General features: G+C 39.8%; 1 protein-coding gene across 1 annotated transcript in view; it reads left to right on the top strand.

Moving 5' to 3' along the window:
• Nucleotides 1-5,779: 5,779 nt before the first annotated feature.
• CHGB (chromogranin B) overlaps nucleotides 5,780-22,398 on the top strand; it is a 34,982-nt gene continuing 18,363 nt past the window's right edge. Inside the window, exons 1-2 of the mRNA XM_072140505.1 lie at nucleotides 5,780-6,065; nucleotides 16,623-16,666. Coding sequence (XP_071996606.1) covers nucleotides 6,017-6,065; nucleotides 16,623-16,666 — 93 coding nt within the window. The 5' untranslated portion in view covers nucleotides 5,780-6,016. The remainder of the gene's footprint in view (nucleotides 6,066-16,622; nucleotides 16,667-22,398) is intronic.

Below are 22,398 nucleotides of genomic sequence, written 5' to 3'. Positions count from 1 at the left end.
GAAACTTATATACTCACCCTCCGGTGGCCCCCGATGAGTGCTGCTCATCTTGCAAATAATAAGCCCTCATTTGCATTACCAAAAAAAAGTTTTATAGGCTGTACATTGTGACAATACGAATCTGCTGTGAATGGCGCTGCTTTGATCTATGCCCGGCTGTGCACCCATAAAGCAGGTTATCACCACATATGGGGTATCGGTACAGTCAGGAGAAATTGGGCATCAAACTTTGCAGATAGAGATGAGCGAGCACTAAAATGCTCGAGTGCTCGTTATTCGAGACAAAATTTTCCCGATGATCGAGTGCTCGTCTAAAATAACGAACCCCATTGAAGTCAATGGGAGACTCTAGCAATTTTCACTGAAAGAAGAACACTGAAGAACACATTGCAGATGTTCGCGTACATCTGCTAACTTATCTGAAGACGCGCGCCGAACTGTGTTCTTCAAAATAGTATGTGAAAAACAATGGGGGTCATTTACTAAGGGCCCGATTCGCGTTTTCCCGACGTGTTACCCGAATATTTCCAATTTGCGCCAATTGTACCTGAATTGCCCCGGGATTTGGGCGCACGCGATCGGATTGTGGCGCATCGGCGCTGGCATGCACGCGACGGAAAACGGGGGGTGTGGCCGAACGAAAACCCGACGTATTCGAAAAAAATGCGGCATTTAAGAACCGAAAAAGTGTCGTTTGGGAAGCACTTAACTTCACCTGGTCCAGCTCGGTGCATTCCGGCGCGTTAAGATGATTTTCAGCGCAGCAGCGCCACCTGGTGGACGGCGGAGGAACTACCTTCATAAATCCCGTCCGGACCCGAATCCTGTGCAGAGAACGCGCTGCTGGATCGCGAATGGGCCGGGTAAGTAAATCTGCCCCAATATGTGTGAAGAACACATTGCAGATGGAAACAGCTGCAATTTGTTCTTCACACATATTGGGGGAGATTTACTTACCCGATCCATTCGCGATCCAGCGGCGCGTTCTCTGCGGTGGATTCGGGTCCAGCCGGGATTCACTTAGGTAGTTCCTCCGACGTCCACCAGGTGGCGCTGCTGCGCTGAAGTCCGCTGAAATGCACTCAAGTACACCGGCCTATTCCTAGTGAAGGTAAGTGCAAGCTCCCCAACACTTTTTGTTTTTTAAATGCGGCGGTTTTTCCGAATCCGTCAAGTTTTCGTTCGACACGCCCCCCCCCCCCCAATTTCCGTCGCGTGCATGCCAGCGCCGATGCGCCAAAATCCGATCCTGTGCGCCAAAATCCCGGGGCAATACAGGGAAAATCGTCGCAAATTGGAAATATTCGGGTAACACGTCGGGAAAACGTGAATCGGGCCCTTAGTAAATGACCCCCATTGTTCTTCATATACTATTGTGAAGAACACCATTCTGCATGCGTGTCTTCGGATAAGTTAGCAGATGTACGCGAGCATCTACAATGTGTTCTTCAATGTTCTTCTTTCAATGTGTTCTTCACTTAAATGATCCTGTGTTCACTGTTTTCATTGTGTTCTTAACTGTTCTTCACTGTCTTTTCTTAATTAAATGCTCAATCTCGAGCAGAGGAAATACTCGTCCGAGGAACGAGCCTTTCCGAGTATGCTAATACTCCAAAGAGCATCAAGCTCGGACGAGTATACTCGCTCATCTGTATTTGCAGAGCATTTCATCATTTTAGTCATTATGAAAGTGTCATTTTCTACCTGAATGTATATATTTTCCAAAAAAGTTTCTAAATCGCACTTCCATTTTGTTTTAACCCATTTGAAAAACTTAAAGGGTCAATAGACTTAATAGAAGTTGTTTTATATACGTTGAGGGGTGTAATCTAATATAGTGTGGTAATTTATGGGGTTTTAGTATTATTTAGGTTTTTCAAAGTCACTTGGAAGCTGAGTTGTCCCTCAAAATGTGAGTTTTGGCGCTTTTCATAAAAACTTTAAAAATCGCAACTAAAGTTCTAAGCCTCATAACATCCTAGAAAAAGGAGAGGACGGATAAAATATCATTCTAACATAAAGCAGACATTTCGGAAATGTTAGTTATCTAGCTTTTGGGGTAGTTTTACTACCTGTCTGGAATGCAGAACATTTCAAACTTTGAAAATGAAGATTTTTTCAGAAATTTTTCCAAATTTTCATTTTTTGCCAGAATGAAACGCTATACTTATCACTTAAATTTTACCACTATCATGAAGTACAATGTGTCTCGAGAAAACAATCTCAAAATCACCCGGATATGTTAAAGCGTTCCAAAGTTGTAACCAATTATCATGAGACATGTCAGATTCAAAAAATCGAGTCTGGTCATTGAGTCGAAAACAAGCATCGGTGATAAGGGGTTAAATACTAAAGCGGCATTAATGATCAGTAGTTCTGCTTTACCAAACCAAACAAATGCTATATAAGGAGCTCAAAAGTAAAGTATTATGGGTCGCACAATTGGTATAATATACTATAACTGAAGGATAATAAAAGACTTTCGTGGTTAAAGGCATCATACAAAGGTTGTATTGAGTTTTTTTTTCTCATAAGTTCTTATAATTCAGTATCTTTCAATATTCTTAAACATGAAGAACATACCCATGTTATGAATGTGTAAGTTGTGATTTTTTTTCTCACAATACAGTGTGTAAAGAAGCCAGTGAAAGGTGGTGGAGGAAGTGTCATGGTTTAGGGAATATTTTCTGCAGCAGGAGTTGGACCTCTCATACAGTTACATGGCTGAATGCAAGTGGGTATCCGAACTTTTTTTAATGACACGTGGTTCCTTCCTTGCATTAATCATCAAATCAACCAGCAATTGTCATGCAGGACAATGCCCCCATCACACAGCAAAACAAGTAAACCAGTTCATTGAGACAAAAACATTGAAACAATGAAATGACCACAGCCTAGAAAACCTCTGGAAAATCCTTGGTGACAAAGTTATGGGCAAGAAACTCACCACAGTCACAGAATTGTGGAAGAGATTGGAAGTAGAGTTGATCAAAATCCCAGTCGAGCTGTGTGAAAAACTAGTGATGTCCTGAGGCTGTAGATGTGCTGAAGTCATTCAAAGCAAAGACCTGTGCACTCCCTACTGATTGGTGACTGTTGTAACATTTTCCAAATTTTGTCTGTGCTACAGTCATTGTTATTCTCTAATTATGATCATAATGATACATGTATAAACTACCGCTGAATAGTTTGGGAAACTATAGATTTCCTAACAAACAGGCTGTAACCAGAGTAGAAAGAGAAGTGGGAGGCCCCGCTGCACAACTAAGCAACAAGACATGTACACTACAGTATCTTGTTTGAGAAACCGAAGCCTCACAGGTCCTCAACTGGCAGCTTCATTAAATAATATCCACCAAACGCCAGTGTCAACGTGAAAAGGCTAATCCACAATGCTTGCCTTCAGGGCAGAGTGGCAAAGAAAAAGCTGTATCTGAGACTGGCTAATAAAAGGAAAAAAATTACTAAGGGCAAAAGAACAAAAACATTGGACAGAGGAAGATTGGAAAAAAAGTGTTATGGATAGATGAATCTAAGTTTAAAGGACACCTGTCATCAGGTCTGTGTCACTAGTCATGTCACTACTACCTGCTGGAGCAGATCACAAGGATCCTTCACAGCCTTTATCTAGTCAATTCATACATTAATCATTGCAAAATCATCTATTCTTTATCATGTAAATGAGGCTGGTCACATGGTCAGAGGCAGTGATGTCACTCCTGTTACCCCTCCCCTCTCCTCCCCCTGCTCATGTCTGTGTGTAATGTATAGACAGTATAGTAAAGCATTGCTGGTGTGTGTGCTGTATCTGCTGACAAGCTGCATCATCCTAATACACAGAGGCACAGACATCAGCTACACAGCTGTTGTATCTCTCCTATACACACACAGGCTGCAGGGGGTGTGGCCACTAGCACCAGGAAGCACATCTTTATACAGCCTCACACCATTATACAGGCTGTCAGTCATGTGTATAGGAGTATCTCATACACACAGGCTGCAGGGGGCGCCAGCACCAGGAAGCACATGGAGGAGCCATTACACCATTATACCCCACACCATTATACAGGCTGTCAGTCAAGCACTGGGGGTGTGGCTGTGCCTCCCACTCATGAATAAGCTGGACAGCTTGAATATGCTAATGACTCATTGGACATTTCACAGGTCATTTGCATACAGCTTTAGGACCTCATTGCTTAGGTTTACAGGCATGAAGAGGGACAATGAAGGGATAGAGGCAATGCTCTCTAATGGCAGTTTATGAAAATATATTTAGTTTAGGGGGTTATTTTGCCTGATGGGTTCTCTTTAAGGTGTTTGGATCACACAGAAGAACATTTATGAGATACAGAACAATGAAAAAAGATGCTGGAAGATGCCTGATACCAACTGTCACCATTGTGGAGGTCATGTCATGGTCTGGGGTTACTTTGGTGCTGGTGAAAAAAGAAAGGAATTTTGAATGAAGAAGGCTATCACTCTATTTTGCAGTGCAATGGCATACCCTGTGGACAGCGCTTGACTGGAGATGTCATCCCACAACAGGACAATGACCCAAAGGACCTCCAAATTATACATGAACTATTTAGGGATGAAGCAGGCAACTGGTATCTATCTGTAATGGAGTGGCATCAAAGTCACCAGATCTATACCCCATTGAGCTGTTGTGGGAGCAGCTTGACCGTATGGTACCCAAAAAGTGCCAATCAAGCCAATCCAACTTGTGGGAGGAGCTTCTGGAAGCACGGGGCGAAATTTCTCCATATTACCTCACCAAATCAGCAGATGGAATGCCAAAGGTCATAATGCTGGACTTGTAGCAAACGGGGGCATTCTTTGGTGAAAGAAAAGTTTGAAGGAGAAAAAAAATATTTCAAATGTTGCCGATGTCTGGACTATAATTACTATTTATTTTGCAACTCATTTGAGAAATAAAAGTATGAATTTTCATGGAAAACATCAAATTGTCTGGGTGATGTATAGATTGATGATTGATATGAGATATAAAGATAAAATATCAATTATCTATCCCCGATCTGCCTCATATCCATTATCTATCTATCTATCTATTATCTATCTGTCCATCTATCTATCTATCTATTATCTATCTGTCCATCTATCTATCTATCTATCTAATATATCTATCTATCATATATCTATCTATGTATCATATATCTATCCATCTATCTGTCCTTCTATCAGTCTATCTATCTATCATATATCTATCTATCATATATCTATCTATCTATCATATATCTATCTATCATATATCTATCTATCTATCTATCTATCACATATCTATCTATCATATATCTATATATCTATCATATATCTATCTATCATATATCTATCTATCTATCTATCTACCTATCATATATCTATCTATCATATATCTATCTATCTATCTATCTATCTATCTATCTATCTATCTATCTATCTATCTACCTATCATATATCTATCTATCATATATCTATCTATCATATATCTATCTATCTATCATATATCTATCTATCATATATCTATCTATCATATATCTTTTTTGCACTCCTAAATAGTATTGATTCTTGTCCAATTGACAAATCCTTTTTCCATCACTAGACAACCCCCCTGTATCACACCTGTCACTGCTCTTCCTCCATTGGTTTGCTATTTTCCCCCCTCACATCCTTCTAATCGTCGGCAGAAAACATGAGATTGATCAATAATTCATCAGCAGAACATTTCAGCATATGAGACTCTTTGGGGGATCGTGGTGACGCAGATTCCTGGAAGGATATAGGGGATAGCTTGCCCGGCGACTAGCCCAGCCTCCCCCGCCTCGTCAGTATATAGAGGCCGGGCTCCCCCGCCTCCCCCGCCGCGTCACTATATAGAGAACAGCTCCGCCGCGGCTGTTATTGAGAGCCTGGATACTGTGCACTGAGGAGGCACTTACCTCTCACCTACCTGCTTGCCGGGGGAGGAAATCACCCGTATCTACAAGTGAAGGAGCAGGGGCAGGAGATTGTAGAGGAGATGCCGCCTGCCCTGATCCTTCTCTGCCTCCTGGTGGGCACCCTGGAAGGTAAGTGCTGGTGACTGAGGAGCAGGAGAAGGAAACCTGAGGGACACTTCAGCACCATGGACAGAGGGCATACAGCCCTGTATAGTCTCATCTGTATCCATGTACAAGGAAAGTTTCCCTGCAAAAATAACTCCTAGTAAATAATTCAGCTTAGTTATCATGTATAAATGATGTAACATCAGAGCCCTGGAGGGTCCAGCCTCAATATTACTCTAATAATAGGAAACCCCAGTGTAACTTATGTTCACACAGTCCTAAAAGATTCACATAACTCAAGGGGGAAACTGTTATTACTATAATATTACCAAGACCTATAACACACACAAACATATATATATATATATATAGAATAAGAATAAGAATAAGCACCTGTAACACTATAATATATATATATATATATATATATATAGGATTACAGCCCCTGTGACACAATATATTACATATATATATACCTATATATGTATAGGATTCTGTAACACAATATATAGACATATATATATATATATATATATATATATATATATATATATATATATTATAATATATATTAAATATGTGTGTGTGTATATATATTGTGTTACAGGTACTGTAATCCTATGCATAAGAAACCATTGTTTCTTAATGATATTGAAGTACTGCATCCATCCATACTCTCTCCTTCTCTATATATAAATATAATATATAGATTTAGATACGCAGTGTGTGCTGATAATCTCACACAAACCACATACCCTTATATGTAGCAATAACTAAATGGCTTATAAGGCTAGGCTTGTGAAAGTTGCATTCCTGACATCTAGTGGACAATAGTCAGCGCTAGTCCATTATTATTTTTGTATGAATGGTAAAGTTCTGCTGTAGGTGAGAAAATAAAAAAAATAAAAAAATCTATATATACTTATTCGATAAGGAGCGCTCAAGAACTCTCCATGCCTTGTTAGGGTGTCTGTTAGATGTCTGTCCAACTGTTGCACAATTCTCTATACTTTTAGGAGTGATTTTATTATACTTTCTATTATTAGTAGTATTACTATTATTATTGGTAGTGGTATTGCTGTTGTAGTTATTATTGTTGTTATTATTTTATTATAATTTTTGTTATTCTTTATATCATTATTCTTATTATCCTTTTTTAATAATAGTAATATTTATTATTATTTTTGTATTATTATTATCAATGTTATTATTTTGTATCATCGTTTGAACAGTAAGAGTGAGAACATTGGTCAAGTCAAACTAAAAATATAAAAAATACAGTAGCCAATATCCTTCTATTTATTTGTCTATATGAGTCTAAGTGAATTGTCTGTAGATGGTAGATGGATTCAGACCTGAAGATCATGTGAAAAAACATTGCACATAGTGGAAATACATCTATTTTATGATCACAAAGATCAAATGTGAAATGTGCAAAAAAAATAAGATGTTAAAAATTTAGTTATGTGTCAAAAAAACTAAATGATATTGCTTTATACCCACATTCAGTATTAAGGTTGTGTTCACACCTATAGTCAAGGCTTTATGAAATATATGTTCTATGTGTCCATGGTAAGCAAACGTGATCATGGATTTTGTCTATTCTCGCTGTGTTTGCGCTAGTTTCATGCTAGTGCTCTAGTTTTTTGGTTCCTATCATATTATATACATATTGTAAATATTAGAGATTACTCTAATTGGTCACTTATTGGTTACTTATTGGTCTATAGTTTGTAGTCATGAAAACTTAAAGGGGTTTTGTGGAGGAAAATCATGGCTCCTTTCTTCCAAAAACAGCACCACACCTGACCATGGTTTATGTAGGTATAGCGAGGCTGTATAGAGATGAATGGAGCTTAGTTGCAATACCACACACCGCCCATGGCCAGGAGAGGAGCTGTTTTTGGAAGAAAGCTGCAATGTTCTTCAACCTCCAGACAACCCCTATAATATGTCTCATACACTGGAAATGGACTGTATGCAAGTGCCCTCAAGACCAAGATTTAGGTTTAATGTTTCTTTGACTTGTATAACTTCAACTCCAACAATCCATGGCAAAACTGTCTACCTGTAGATTGATTTTTGTTGTGGGGTCCGGCCTCAGTTCTGAATTAATAGTCAACAGAAGTGTCTCATACCACTACCCCATAGACCCAAAAATTGGGGCACATTTACTAAGAACAGTGCTGTCTTTATTATGTGCAGTTTGCCTGTATAGTGTGCAGGGGGCGCCAGATTCTGGATTTTTGACGCACGTTCTTCATGAATCTGCCGCCCCCCTGCACTACTCTGACAGAGTGCACTTTTTTTTTTGGTGCACCTTTAACTTGGGGCGTGCAACAGAATTCTGTCTGACTTTGCATGTCAGTTCTGGCGCACGGTCTGACTAAGCACCGGAACACACCCAAATTTGTGTCTCATGATGCCTAGTATAGCTGCGCCACTAAAGGGTCCCTGTGTGACAAAAATGTGGTGCAGGCACTTCTCAAATACCTGTGCAAGCAGTTTGCACAAAATAAAACAGTCCAACAGAAAATTGGTGCACAGCCCTTAGTAAATGTGCCCCATTGTATATGGATGTATAGCTAAGTTTTAGTTGCATATATGTTCCCGTGTCTATACAAGTAGTGGATGATAATAATTGACTAAAATAATAGAAATAAATATATTAATATTAGTGCTAATAAAGAAAAATAATAATGATAAAAATAGTAACAAATTACTGTAATTACTGAATGTCATCATGTTATAATATTATACTCCAATGACAGCGCTAAAGAAGTAGGAAAGCATTGCATCATTTTCCCTTCCAAATATTTTGGGCACAGGTTGAAGAGGTCTATATCCCCCCTTGTAATACTCTGTAATCTCTTCTATACACACAGCATTAAGCAGAGTATAGACCAAAGACGTTATGATAGAAAAGCCGACAAGAAAAACCCATAGCTTCTGGGCTCAGACATTGCTAAATATTTAATAAACCTAATGGATATTACTATAAATAAGAGCGGAGGAGTGTTAACCACAGCGCTTGCTTATAGCATTGGATAAAAGTATCATTTATTTTATAGATTAGCTGTTTAGATCGTGTTATCACTTACTGTCCCCAGTAGGACTTACTAAACATAAATTCCTATCAGTATGTTTTTGGAGAATGGAGAGAATTCTCCCAAACACAGGGTAGAATATAAACACTCAATGCCCCCGCCCCAACACTGCGTGGCAGCAATTCTAACCACTGAGCCAATAGCTTCCTAATCAAAAGTCTACAATGTTGACTCTAGGGGTAATACCCAGTGGACTATATCAGTCAACGTCTTCTATTTTCATACTGGCTATAGTCCTATTGTCTATATTTTTCTAACATAAGACAGAAGTAAATTAAAGGAAATCTATGACATGGGTGCAGGGCTTCTAAGCCAAGTACACTTACATTCTGGCGAGTGCCTCCTGAAACAGGATACATTCTTCATTTTGCTTCTAATAGCTTAGTTTATGAAAAAAATGGATTTTAAAATTATACAAATGAGCCTCAGGGGCTCCTGGCTATGTCACAGACGCCCCTCCTAGCTTCCTAATCTGTTAATTATTTACACCTCCATTCAGTGTTTCTGTCCATCTCTTCTCTCCCCGAATGGAGGCGTGAATAGTTAGTCGACCAAGGAGCCAGAAGGGTCTTTTGGGACGTTGCTAGGAGCCCCTGAGGCAGAGCATAATTGTAAAAGACAAAAACTAAGCTATTAGAAAAAAAAGAACAACGAATCCTGTTTCAGGAGGCACACATCAGCATGTGAGTATGCTTGGTTTTAAAGCACTGCGTCTATGTGGTAGATTTCCATTAAAGGATTTGCGGGAAATGCCCTGTGGGTACCCACCTTCCTCCATAGTTCTCACTTTGCAATAGTCATCTGCCAGCTGGAGCATAAGTACTGGGGTGATGGGCCACTTTGACCAATCAGTAGCCACAGATGTCCATGACCACTGGACGTCACTACCTCTTAGGTCTCATGTTCAGAGGAGGCCAATGACCAGGAGGCCGTGACCACCAGGTGAAACGTGGGAACTGGGAGCGGGTAACCAGAGCAGGATAAGTACATCTTTATGTCAGCACTAGCCTGGCCCCTAGAGGTTTTTTAAGGATTTCTGGAAAACCCCTTAAAGGGGAATTCCGGGAATATGAAAGTCTGACACAAAAACCCATGATGATATAAATAAATGATTACAACAATACTCAATGTCATTAGTCACAAAACGGAGCTTAAATAGTTTGATTTTATGATTTACAAATGTTATGGCCTCTCTAAAGTAGGTGGAGTTATCACTAAGATGTCCGCCACTGGAAACTACAAGTTCCATGATCCTTTAGTTCTCAGTAACTCCTCCTCCCTCTTATGCTCTGCTCCCAGTGATGATATAACAGACTTTCTTGCTCTGTTACCATAGTAATGATGTGTAACTGCCATCACCACAACACTGGTCATACTGAATGCACTGCAACCAACCGACTACAGCCAAACTTAGTGGTGATCACATGACCTTGCCCAGGCAGGTACAGGACATGTGATGTGGACATGTGACTAGCGGCCATCTTCTGTCCTGTGTCTGCTCTGCAACGGACCGCGCGGAGGAAATTAACGGACTGATTAAAGGGCCAGTAACATTTTAATTCCTCATTATAGTCTATGTCACCAGCATTTTCTGCTAAGGGGAGCAAAATTTTAAATAACATCTAATTACATATAAGCTTATATTTTGAGTACCCATTTGTATATGAATTATGTTTATTCCTGGAATACCCCTTTAAAGAACATACCATAGGCACAATCTATGGCAGTGATGAAACATGGAGCATCATACAAGAGGGAATTGTGACCTTTTGTGTGCAGACAAACTTGGAATTTTAGACCCAAACCATTAACCCAATTATTCTGAATAGAAAGAAGGGCTAATTCCATCTTCACTTGCTTTTTAAATCCCAGCTGGAAGAAAAAGCTTTAACTAGTTGTTAGTATGGAATTACAACTCAGCCCTATTCTCTTATGTTGTACTGAGCTACGATGCCGGACACATCCCTCAACCTGGTGGCGCACCTTCTGCAATGAAGTACAACTTATTCAAGTAAACCAGCCATCAGTAGATATGAATGGTTCTTTGCACGGTCTAGGAGTTGAAAGCCAATCTACGCCCTTGCAGGTCAGCATTTCAGTTGGAACTGAGTTGCAATTGGAGCTAAGTAGGGCATTCAATGTCAAAATGCAACTTTTTTGGCACAATTTGGCGCCATATTGGATCAAGGGCAAGTTTTTCCTATAGAAAGGTGGCCATGTATCAAATCAAAATTGTCAAAGAAATCTATATCTGTTGTGGTTCAAAAGTTTTTAACAAAGTAAGTTGTTTCAACTACAACAGGGAACGTTCCCTGTGATGCAGATATTTGATGTATTGTCCATGGTGCTGAACACAGAGTTGAAGTTGCTGGATCCATTATGAACCTGCATGAGAAACTATGAAGAATTTCTGTGTCGATATCTTGAGCTACAAGAGATATGACAAATCTTATTGAGACAATTGATTTCTGGTCTTTTTTTATATGTTCCATAACAAGCTTCCTTTTGAAAAAACTTGCCCTTGATCTAATACGGTGACTTTCAAGATGGCGACCGCATCACTAGAGCACACTCTCCGCTTATCCCATTACGTGCTGGGGTATTCAGATAAGTCCTTTTCCCTTTAAAGAGTGTCCTGGGACAGGTTGTGCTATTTGTGTCTGTGTAAAGTCTCATAGCAGCCTTTGTTTTCTATCAATAATCAACAGGATCTACACAAATAGAAATATAATAATGACAGAGACCCACCTTTATAAAAGTGTTTGTGACAGTTTTCTGTCTGACTTTGCACTAGAAAGAGTTTGCGGCACATTTATTACTGACGTGCGCTACAATTCTGCTGCATGAACAAAGTGCACCAAAAAAATTGTTGCATTTTGCTGGAGCAGTGTAGGGGTGCCAGATTTATGAAGACCGTGCGCCAGTTTTGATGAATCTCCCGCACTCTGCACACTCCTCAGGCAAACTGCACAGAGTACAGACGGGACTAGTTCTGATAAATGTGGCCCAGAATGTTAAGGCATCGGCAGTTAATGGGGCACATTTACTTACCCGGTCCTGTCGCGATCCCCGATCCGGACTGTCCGGCGCGATTCACCAAGATCGTGCGCCCGATATCCTGCATGTGTCGCTTCCCTGCTGAGGTCCGCCAGTGTTCACCTTCTTCTTCCCGGTGTATGTGAGTGCATGTCTTGTGACACAATTTGATATATTAAATCCCATGCGTTGTCCGAATCCATCGGATTGTCTGACGGCCCGACCCCCGATTTGTGTCGAGTGAAAGCCGGCACCGATGCACCGAAAAACGGTCGCGTGCGGCAAAAAGCCCTTCTAAATGCGGCGCACATTGGAAATCGTCGGATATTCCGATGATAGTGTGGTCCGCGGACCCTTAGTAAATGAGCCCCAATATCTAACACGTCTCTCTGAGTGATTGTGAGCTGTCCAGTGTCCTGCTCCAAACCCGAAGCAGATAGATGTAATGCATTTCTATTAGACCTAAGGGGCACATGATTGTGTATGTTGGTTGAAGAAGTCTTTATTATCAAAGTGTTTAATGGCAAATCGAAGCGCTCGTTTATATTTAATGAAGATGAATTGAAAATAAATGGGATACAAAAGACATCTAAATATATTATTTAATGTTAAAAAGTATATAAGGAATATAGGAGTAAGAGTTAAATGGAAACAATAGCCTCTAGCTATAATCCGTTTTAAACATAGTCATTCAGCCAGATTGTTTAATGTATGAGGTTGTAAATACAGTGCCGTCTGCTGGCAGCATATTATAGAGCAAGAGAAGATTAGCACATTGTGCATTATGTCCTAACTGAAGGTATTATGTATAGATTAAGATGAGCTGCACAGATTGCTTGCCGGTAGCATGTTATAGAACAGGAGGAGCTGAGCAGATTGCACATAGTGTCCTACCTGCACGTAGCACTTTATTGAGCAGGAGGAGCTCAGCAGATTGTACATAGTGTCATATCTGCAGGCAGAATGTTATAGAGCAGGAGGAGCAGATTGTACATTATGTCCTATCTGTAGGGAGCATGTTAAACAGGAGGAGCTGAGCAAATGGTATACAGTCTCCTTCTCTGCAAGCAGCGTGTTATAGAGCAGAAGGAGTTGAGCAGATTGTAAATAGGGGCAAATTTACTTACCAGGTCCTGATCATCGATTTGGGCGATCTGAGGAAGATGAGGTCCGGCGCGATTCACGTAGCTCATGCACCCGAGTTTCTGCATCTGGCGCTTCCCTGTCGAAGTCCGCCGGAGTTCACCTTCTTCTTCCCAGTGCTTGTAAGTGCGTGTCTTGCTTCACAATTCGAAATGCTAAATCCCGCGCGTAGTCCGAATCCGTAGGGTTGTCAGTCGGCCCGCCCCCCCGATTTGTGTCGCCAAAATCCAATGGCGTGCGCCAAAATCCTCTGTTAAATGCAGCGCAAAACGGAAAACGCCGGGTGAAAACCTGATGAAAATGCGATCCGCGGACCCTTAGTAAATGAGTCCCATTGTGCCCAATTTGCAGATAGCATGTTATAGAGCAGGAGGAGCTGAGCAGATGGTACATAGTGTCCATTCTGCAGACAGCATGTATTCTATACATATTTAACTATCTGTTGGTATCTGGCAACTGGAAACATGAAGCTTATATTTATACTTACTGTATTATTATATCTTTGTTCATTAATAACGCAAAAATCTTTCTTTCGCTTCATCATTTCCTCCCTATCTACCAATATTTCAAAATGTCTAAATTTAAAGAATCCTATACTGCTCCTGGTTAGACCAATGAGTTTCTCCGTAGTTGTTTCCTCTTCCCTGCAAGGTAAATGAGTGTATCTATTTTTTTTTCTTTTTAACTAGTAATTGCGCACCTACAGAAAAGAGAGGCTACAGAATCATTAATGTATTAATATTTAATATTCATTAGGCTATGACCTAAGCCTGATATTGTCGATTGACAATAGAGTAGCACTTGTCGCCTATCCGTAGGTGATAAGTGTTGGATCACATTGGATCTCATCCTTGGAACCATAATGGAAAAGGGGGTTGCATTGTTTGAGGGTAGGTGCATTTTAGCAGAACCTTAAAGGGGTTGTCTGAAGGTTGAAGAACACGCCTGCTTTTTACCATACACAGCTCCACACCTGAACTTGGGCAATGTGTGTTGTTGCCACTTAGCTCCTTTCACTTCTATATAGCTCAGTTGCAGTACTGGCACAAACCATGGTCAACCTCTGGACAACCCCTTTAAGGCTGTGCACTAAGACTCCATCCACAGGTCTCTGCCTTCTTCAGAATGCTAAGTTATCTCTTTAAGGTGGAAATATCTACATTTTTCAATGTAGTTGTATATAGATGACATTTTGCTGGCGTCAGATTCCTTAGTTGTAATCTGCACCTCTATTTTTAGTCTTATTAGGAGGCGGTGCTGAGGCACGGAGGTTGCTGCGCCAAGTTGATGTAAAATCAACACTCATTGCGTGACATCTGTTGTGATAACGCGCAATGCCATGAGCTTGGAGTAAATTATTCACGTAGGATTGTATCATTTCAGTATACGTTAAGGCTGTAAGTGGAGTGAAAAATTTCCCAAAACTGGATGTATTTAAAGGAAATCTACCATAAAAATTAACCATGATAAACCAGGGACAGTAACTCATAGATCTAGGCACTGTGACTGTGGCAATATTCTAATATTTGTTATCCATGGCCTCCTTCCTTATAAAATCTACTTTTAAAATTATTCTAATGAACCTGAAGGGCTCTTGGGGATGTTACCAGAGCCCCTCTGTGATGTAGTTCCACAGGTTATAGAAGAGGGAAGTGTTCCTTGCACACTGTAACAGCCTGGAGGAGGAGCACAGAGGGGTTCTGGTAACACCTCCAGGAGCTCTTCAGACTCTTTAGAATCATTTTGCAATGGATAACAAATATAAGAAGATTACCAAAGTCACGGTGCCTGGATCTATGAGCAAGTGTCCCTGGTTTATCATGAAAGATTTTGATGGTAGATTTCCTTTAATTAAAAGACTGAAATTTAGAAAACTTCATCAAATATTCCATGGAGTACAGAGAAAATTGAGATCAGATGAGGATATTTTAGAATAAGGGATGATCTCAGCTGTTGGGTTATGTAACAAGATGATGGTAGCATCTCAGGACTGGGCATTGATATCACCAGTGCACTCATTAGAATTACATGAATAGTCACAGCAATGTGTACAGATGTTGCTCGATGTGCTGTGAATAATTACTGGCAGCGGGGGAGGAGAGACATGTTCTAATAATGTGATTATTATTAGGATTTTTTTTTAGTTAAAAATGTTCCAACTTATAGCATCAAAATTATATTAATGTATATTTTATTTTAGTTTTGGCAGGCATTAACAGCTATATGGTATAGGACATGAAGCCTGAAGCAGAAGGCTCTGTTCTCTATGTAGCAGCTGTACCATTGCACATAGCTTCCTAAACAGAGGCAGCATGTTATAGCGCAGGAGGAGTTTACAGATTGTACATAGTGTCCTGTCTGCAGGCAGGATCTGATAAGCAGGAAGAGCTGAGTAGATTTTACATAGTGTCCTACCCGCAGACAACGTGCTGTAAAGCGGTAAGAGCTGAGTAGATTTCACACAGTGTTATGTTATAGAGCAGGAGGAGCTGAGCAGATTGTAAATAGTGTCCTATCTGCAGACAGCATATTATAGAGCAGGAGGAGCAGAGAAGATTGTAAATAGTGTCCTATCTACCGTCATCATGTTATCATGTTATCTGCAGGCAGCAGGTTGTAGAGCAAAATGTGATTAGGAAACTGCAGCTCTGCTGCTATTCTAGTCAAGATTCATGTGGGGTGCAGGGGTCAGACCCCCAGTGATCACATAATATTGACCACTTATTAGTATGACATTAGAGCATCAGTATAAAAAATAAAGATAACCCTAAAAGAGTATCCAAAACACTTTTTCCAATTGCACGTTAAAAATTTGTGTATATATATATATATTTGTCAGTAAAATGCAACAAATATCTATTATCTGGAGGATCCTACATGTCCGTGCATTACACAAACAGCCTATTATTATTTGGTGTAATGCTTGTTATACCCTGTAGGGGTGCTGCAGTTAAATTGAACACTCGATGGTCGGTTCTCTTGCAGATTACAGCTAATCTCTGTGGATCCCACTATGTATATAACCATTTTGTTGGACTATCATAGAGACTTTGGTACCATGAAGACATATTACTGTACATACAGAAATAGCTGTCAGTCACGGATAGCTCCACCCCCATGACTACATAACTGCTTCTAGACATAGAAAGAAATTAATGAATACATGATTTGATCCTTCTGTTCTATTTGCTGATGGCAGATTACACCCTATTTTCATGGTAGAGTTGATGTAGAGGTATAAAATATGACATTGTAATATTGCATTATTTTAATGATTTTTTTCCTCCCTATACAGTTCATGCTGCTCCACTAGAAAAGGGAATACGTCCAGAAGAAATGGTATGTCACTCCATTTTTATTCCTTTATTAAATCTCTATTGCCCCAAATCTTTTGCCAGAACTTTCATGTCAGTTGCATTTATATAACATCACACTTAAAGGGGGTTTTCAGAAACAAAAGGTCTCCCGCTACAGTGAATGCGATATAAGCCGGGATGATAATCTTTATTGGTTGTACACTCACAACGAGTTTTCGCCTATCCACAGGATAGGGGATAACTTGCGGATCATTGGAGGTCCTATTGGTCGGACCCCAACAGATCACGAGAACAGGGGTCCATTATAGCCCTATTGTACCCCAAATGAATGGAGCAGCAATGTGGACATGCGCCCTGCTGCTCCAAACTAAAGGAGTTTTCCCATCTAGACTATCCTGGGGATATTTCCTAATTAGATTAGTCCTACCTCTGCGACCAGCACTTAACTTTGGAACGCAGCTGGGCTGAACAGAGAGTGTACTGCGCATGCGCAGGCCCTATTCATTAAAGGAAGTCAATCACATGGATTTAGTGGTTTAACTCATTCATATTTACATGCTGGTGTGTGCCTCCTGAATCAGGATCTGTTCTTCATTTAGTTGACAATGGCTTATTTTAAGTGAAAAATATGCAAATGAGACTTAGGGGCTCCTGTGTACATCACAGAAACCCCTTCTGGCTCCTTTGGCTGCTAATTATTCACGCCTTCCTTCGTCCGCCTCCTGCCTCCCTTCGGCCCGCCAGAGAATCTGTGACATCCAACGGATCTAGAAAGAGCCTCTGTGTCATATGCAGGATCCCCTGAGGCTCATTCTCGTATTTTTTATGAAAAATAAGCAATTAACTATTTTGAGGGCTACACATAAGCATGTAAGTGTGCGGCAGAAATCCTAAATCTGGCGCCCTCTGAACACTACACAGGCAAACTGCACATAGTGCGGGGTCTTGGCTACTTTTGGTGCGCCCATAGACTTGAGTTGAGAGCAGTTGCACATGCACAGTACACTTTCCATTCAGCCCCACAGTAGGAAAGGGGGTCACCAGATTCCAACTTCCGAGATAGGATAATATAAATTGTCTGGACAGAAAAACCCCTTTAAGTTACAGAACATGAGTCACCCCAGTAGTGACGTCAGCATAGTTAATGTCGTTGTAGTAAGTAATGGATATGGTGATGTCACTAAAGTAAGTAATGGATATGGTGATGTCACTATAGTAGGTAATGGATATGGTGATGTCACTAGTAAATAATGGATATGGTGATGTCACTGTAGTAAGTAATGGATATGGTGATGTCCCTAGTAAATAATGGATATGGTGATGTCACTATAGTAGGTAATGGATATGGTGATGTCACTAGTAAATAATGGATATGGTGATGTCACTAGTAAATAATGGATATGGTGATGTCACTATAGTAAGTAATGGCTATGGTGATGTCACTGTACTAAGTAATGGATATGGTGATGTCACAGTTGTGAAATAAAAACCATGGGAGGCAGATTTATCTTAGTCTGATGCACCTTTTTTGGTTGGCTTTTTGGGGGCATTTGTGCATTTGCAAAAATTTTTTGCGCCTTTTTCCAACAGTGCGCTGGAGTTCGCTGTGTAGCAGTTTCCTCGTTTGCGCCTAATTTGTCTTTGTATTTCTCCTGCTTCAAGATGTTTTCACTTTATTTAGCATTAATTGGCACTTAAAAGGGCACAAATGCACAAAAACACACCAGTCCTAACCATGCGTAAGGAAGAGCAACAGTATGAGTTGCTCAAAAATTGGCACCTTTTTTTTTTAAAATTGCGCCTAATATGTGCAAAAATAAGGCGCAAAAAAAAAAAAACTCAGTGAAGGGGGAAATAAGATAAATGACCCCCATAGTGGGATGTCGAAATTAAGAGATAATGCTTTAAAATGTGGGCCGTTTAAGAAATGTATCAACCAGGATTTTGCGATGGTAGAATAATAGACAGTGATATCACAGAACATGTGGAAAAACATACAAGATTTAAATTTAAAAAAGTGCAGGAATAAAGTCTCTTTAATGGCACATTTGATTTATTTATACATAATTATTTGATTATAAATATAGTTTTATTATCTATTATTTAATAAATGTATTTATTACATTTATTTTTTTTAAATTATTTTTATTTAAAAAAAAAAAAAACTATTATTAATTTTTGTCCCAAGTGCCTCAATACCATAAAACTGATTTGATAACTACACAGCCTGTATCATCACATCCCTCTACAGATCCCTGTACTGAAAAAAATTAATTTATTTCTGTTTTATTAATGTTTTCCTAATATCCACACCAATCTCCCATTACATGCGATTATACGCCGGCACATTATCCTCCTGGCACAGGATCTGTAGCTGACCTGGGATGAGGATATTCCCATAGTAAATAAACAGTAACACTAAATGGTCTGTTCTCAGTAAGAACATAACAGTGATGACCTGCGCTTGTCACAGTAATGATGTGTAATATACCCCAGTAACTGCAGCTACTACATGTGGAGTCAGGATGAAATACTGTCACTTCCATTTTACCCAGGAGTTACAGAAATCTGATAGAAAACATGGATGCTTAATTGGATGTTTACTTCAGACTTGAAAGGAGAGAAGACCAGACTAGAACTTTACATAGATAGGTGCTGGATGGATAGTAAAATATACTATGAAAGGGATGAGAAGGTATCAAATAGTATAAACTGAGTGGTTAGTGTGTTTTGTAATATAATACACCATCAATGAAAAGCAAAATAAAAACCTATGCTATCCAGGTAGGGTTTACCAGAGCCCCTCCATGTTGCAGATTCACAGGCTGTTACACTGTGCAGGAGCACTTCCCCTGCCTCTCACTGTGTGCTGAAACCTGCTCTGCTGCAATGACATTACATCAGACAGAGGGAGGGGAAGTGCTGAAAGAGTAGGAGGGGAAGACAGCATTACTGTGGCATGGATGGGGCTCTGGTAACACCCCCAGGAGCCCTTCAGGCTCATTAGAATAAAATGAAGATGATTTTTAGGAAGGAAGGAGGCCATGGATAACAAATGTAAGATTACCACAGTCATGGTGCCTGGATCTATGAGTAAGTGTCCCTGGTTTATCATGTTGGATTTTGATGCTAGATTATAATTAAAGAGAATCTGTCAGTAGGGGTGTGTGAATGAGGCGTATTTTGATAGACTTTGTTTGATCCCTTTTATTTATTTTTGTACTATTTTGTATTATTCTTGACCCCATTTTTTAAAGTCAGCTCAAAGTCGAGATATTTCTTACCTTACTGGGAGTCCTCTGGTCCATTAGAACTGTGCAGAAGTCTTGTATTTGTCATGGAGAGTGGATTTTGCTGTTTTGTAATAAAGATGTTACTACTCTTCTTATGTCTCCATTTTTGTTGTGTTTAATTCATTTGGGGAGATGTGTGAATCTGTCTATGCCAGAATACTGGAGTCATTTGCACCTGATATGCCATGCACCACATGTATCGAGGATTTTAGACCATTTTTAGCCATTTTCCAACTTGTCTGTAAATAGGACGTTCCCTCGATAAAAGGGGCGCGGAGCAGCAGAGAAGGTCTAGTTCTACTCTACACTGGTCTAAAGACCCGACACATAATATATTGCCCCATTTCGTTTTTAATTCATGATTCGATTGACACCTAAATGTGATCAATCAAAGGCTGGAACTGCAGAGTGTGTGCTGGCAACATCAACCTGTGCAAACAAGCACCCCATTGGCTGATTGAAAGGTAACACCTACTTGTCAATTCAGTCATTAAATTATGAGATTTATCTAGACTGGTGCTTCCTACATAAGGCTTGGTCTCTGCTCAGCTGGGGACAAGCAATTATTTTATTCATCTAAACAGACGTGTATACCTCTTTGTAAATTTGGTGCAACTCATCCACCTGTAGCAAGGAGTCCCTCATCGTCAATGTGCCCACTTTGTAGAATACATTTTATTACATTTTTTTAGGCACATTGGTGTCCATGGCTCTTCCTGCTAAGCTTTATTACTGTAAGAAAGTGGTAAGAGGGGATCAAATGCCATGAAAGTCCCAACACTGTGTAATGGAAAATTCCTTGCTTTTTTTTTACATCTCTGCTTGCTGTCATTCAACTGTAAGTTTCATTATTTACTTCCTGTGGAGAAAAAACGGTCCCTGGTCATGTGATGTCACACAGGTGCACAGTTTGTTATATCACAGAGAGTAATCAGAGCTGTGTGTTATAACCAGCTGTGCACCTGTGTGACAACACATAATCAGGGGTATCATGAGCCGTGCACCTGTGTGACATCACATGATCAGAGGAAGTAAACCATGAAGCTTCCTCTTCAATGACGGCAAACAGAGATCTTGCAAAATGTATGAAATTGATACAGAAAGTATAATGGAAATTTGTATAACTTTTTATTATACAAACAATAGCAATTATTTTCAGAAAGTAGATAATCCCTTATAGGCACGAAACTTACCCTGAGCCTAAACTTCGACTTCAGTCTTATATTCTACACCAGATACATCAGAATGATTACTTCATAGAGAAATATGATAGTATTGACTGGACAGAGAGTAGGGAGTCTGACAAGTCTTTTTTTAAATGAATTTTCAGTATAATAAAGGAAAACTGCCATCAAAATCAGGCATGATAAGCCAGGGACACGTACTCATAGACACAGGCACCCTGACTGTAATCTTCTGTTGTACATGGCCTCCTTCATTCTAAAATCAATTATACTAATGATCCAGAAGGGCTGTGAAGCAGTCTTAGCAGAAACCCTTTGTGCTGCAGATTCACAGGCTGTTATACTGTGCAGAAGCACTCCCACTATGTAAGATTAAAGCAGGTAGAAGGAGGTGTAAGAGCAGGGGGAAACGGTGTAACAGCCTGTGGAGCTACTGAACAAAGGGGCTCTAGTAACGCCTCCCCGGGCATATCTGACTCATTACTATAATTGTAAAAGTGGATTTTAGAAGGAAAGAGACCATGAACCATAGTCACGGTGCCTGTATCTATGAGTAAGTGTCCCTGGTTTATCATGTTTGATTTTGATGGTAGATTTCCCTTAAAATGAATAGCCTTTATTGTATACAATTTTTGTATTTCTCGACTAGGCAGGTGTAGATTGTACTGTATATGTATAGATTGATCTATGCTGATCAATTTTTTATCATATACCATATACAGAAAAATATCCAGAATCAGGTCAGCAAGAAGTATCAGTAGGAACAGAACTAAAATCAAAATAAAGGTGTAACGTAGCATAGTAAAAGGAACTGAGAGAAATCCATTATTAGAAGTCCAGAGAACAAAAGGATTCTAAGCCGGGGATTACACAGCCCAGAGCTTTTATTATTCATATAAAAATCATGAAATATTAAAGCTTTTATAGTAACATTGAGATCCATCGAAGTAAGCTATCCTGTGGTCTACTGCGATAAGTAAGGGGTGCAGTGGATATAATGACACTTGTATTGCATTGCTGAGGCTCAGGATAGTAACACGATACATTACAGACATGTCAGTCTGTGTATACATTTTGCAGTCACGCTGCGTTCTCTGGGGTAGGAGCAGCACTCCATTTACTCCTAGAGACTTCAATAAACTATTGACTATTCTGACACAAAACACATGTCTAGTCGGACAATATAGTAAAAAAATAAATCTCTCTAATGTGAACAACCCCCAAGTATGTAAAAACTGCAGAACTGCTCTAGTTGCCCATGGCAGCCAATTAGAGCT

The sequence above is a fragment of the Engystomops pustulosus genome, chromosome 3, assembly GCF_040894005.1.
Source record: "Engystomops pustulosus chromosome 3, aEngPut4.maternal, whole genome shotgun sequence".
Classification (NCBI taxonomy): domain Eukaryota; kingdom Metazoa; phylum Chordata; class Amphibia; order Anura; family Leptodactylidae; genus Engystomops; species Engystomops pustulosus.
Note: the sequence above shows the minus strand (reverse complement) of the source record. Positions and strands in the feature narration are given on the sequence as shown.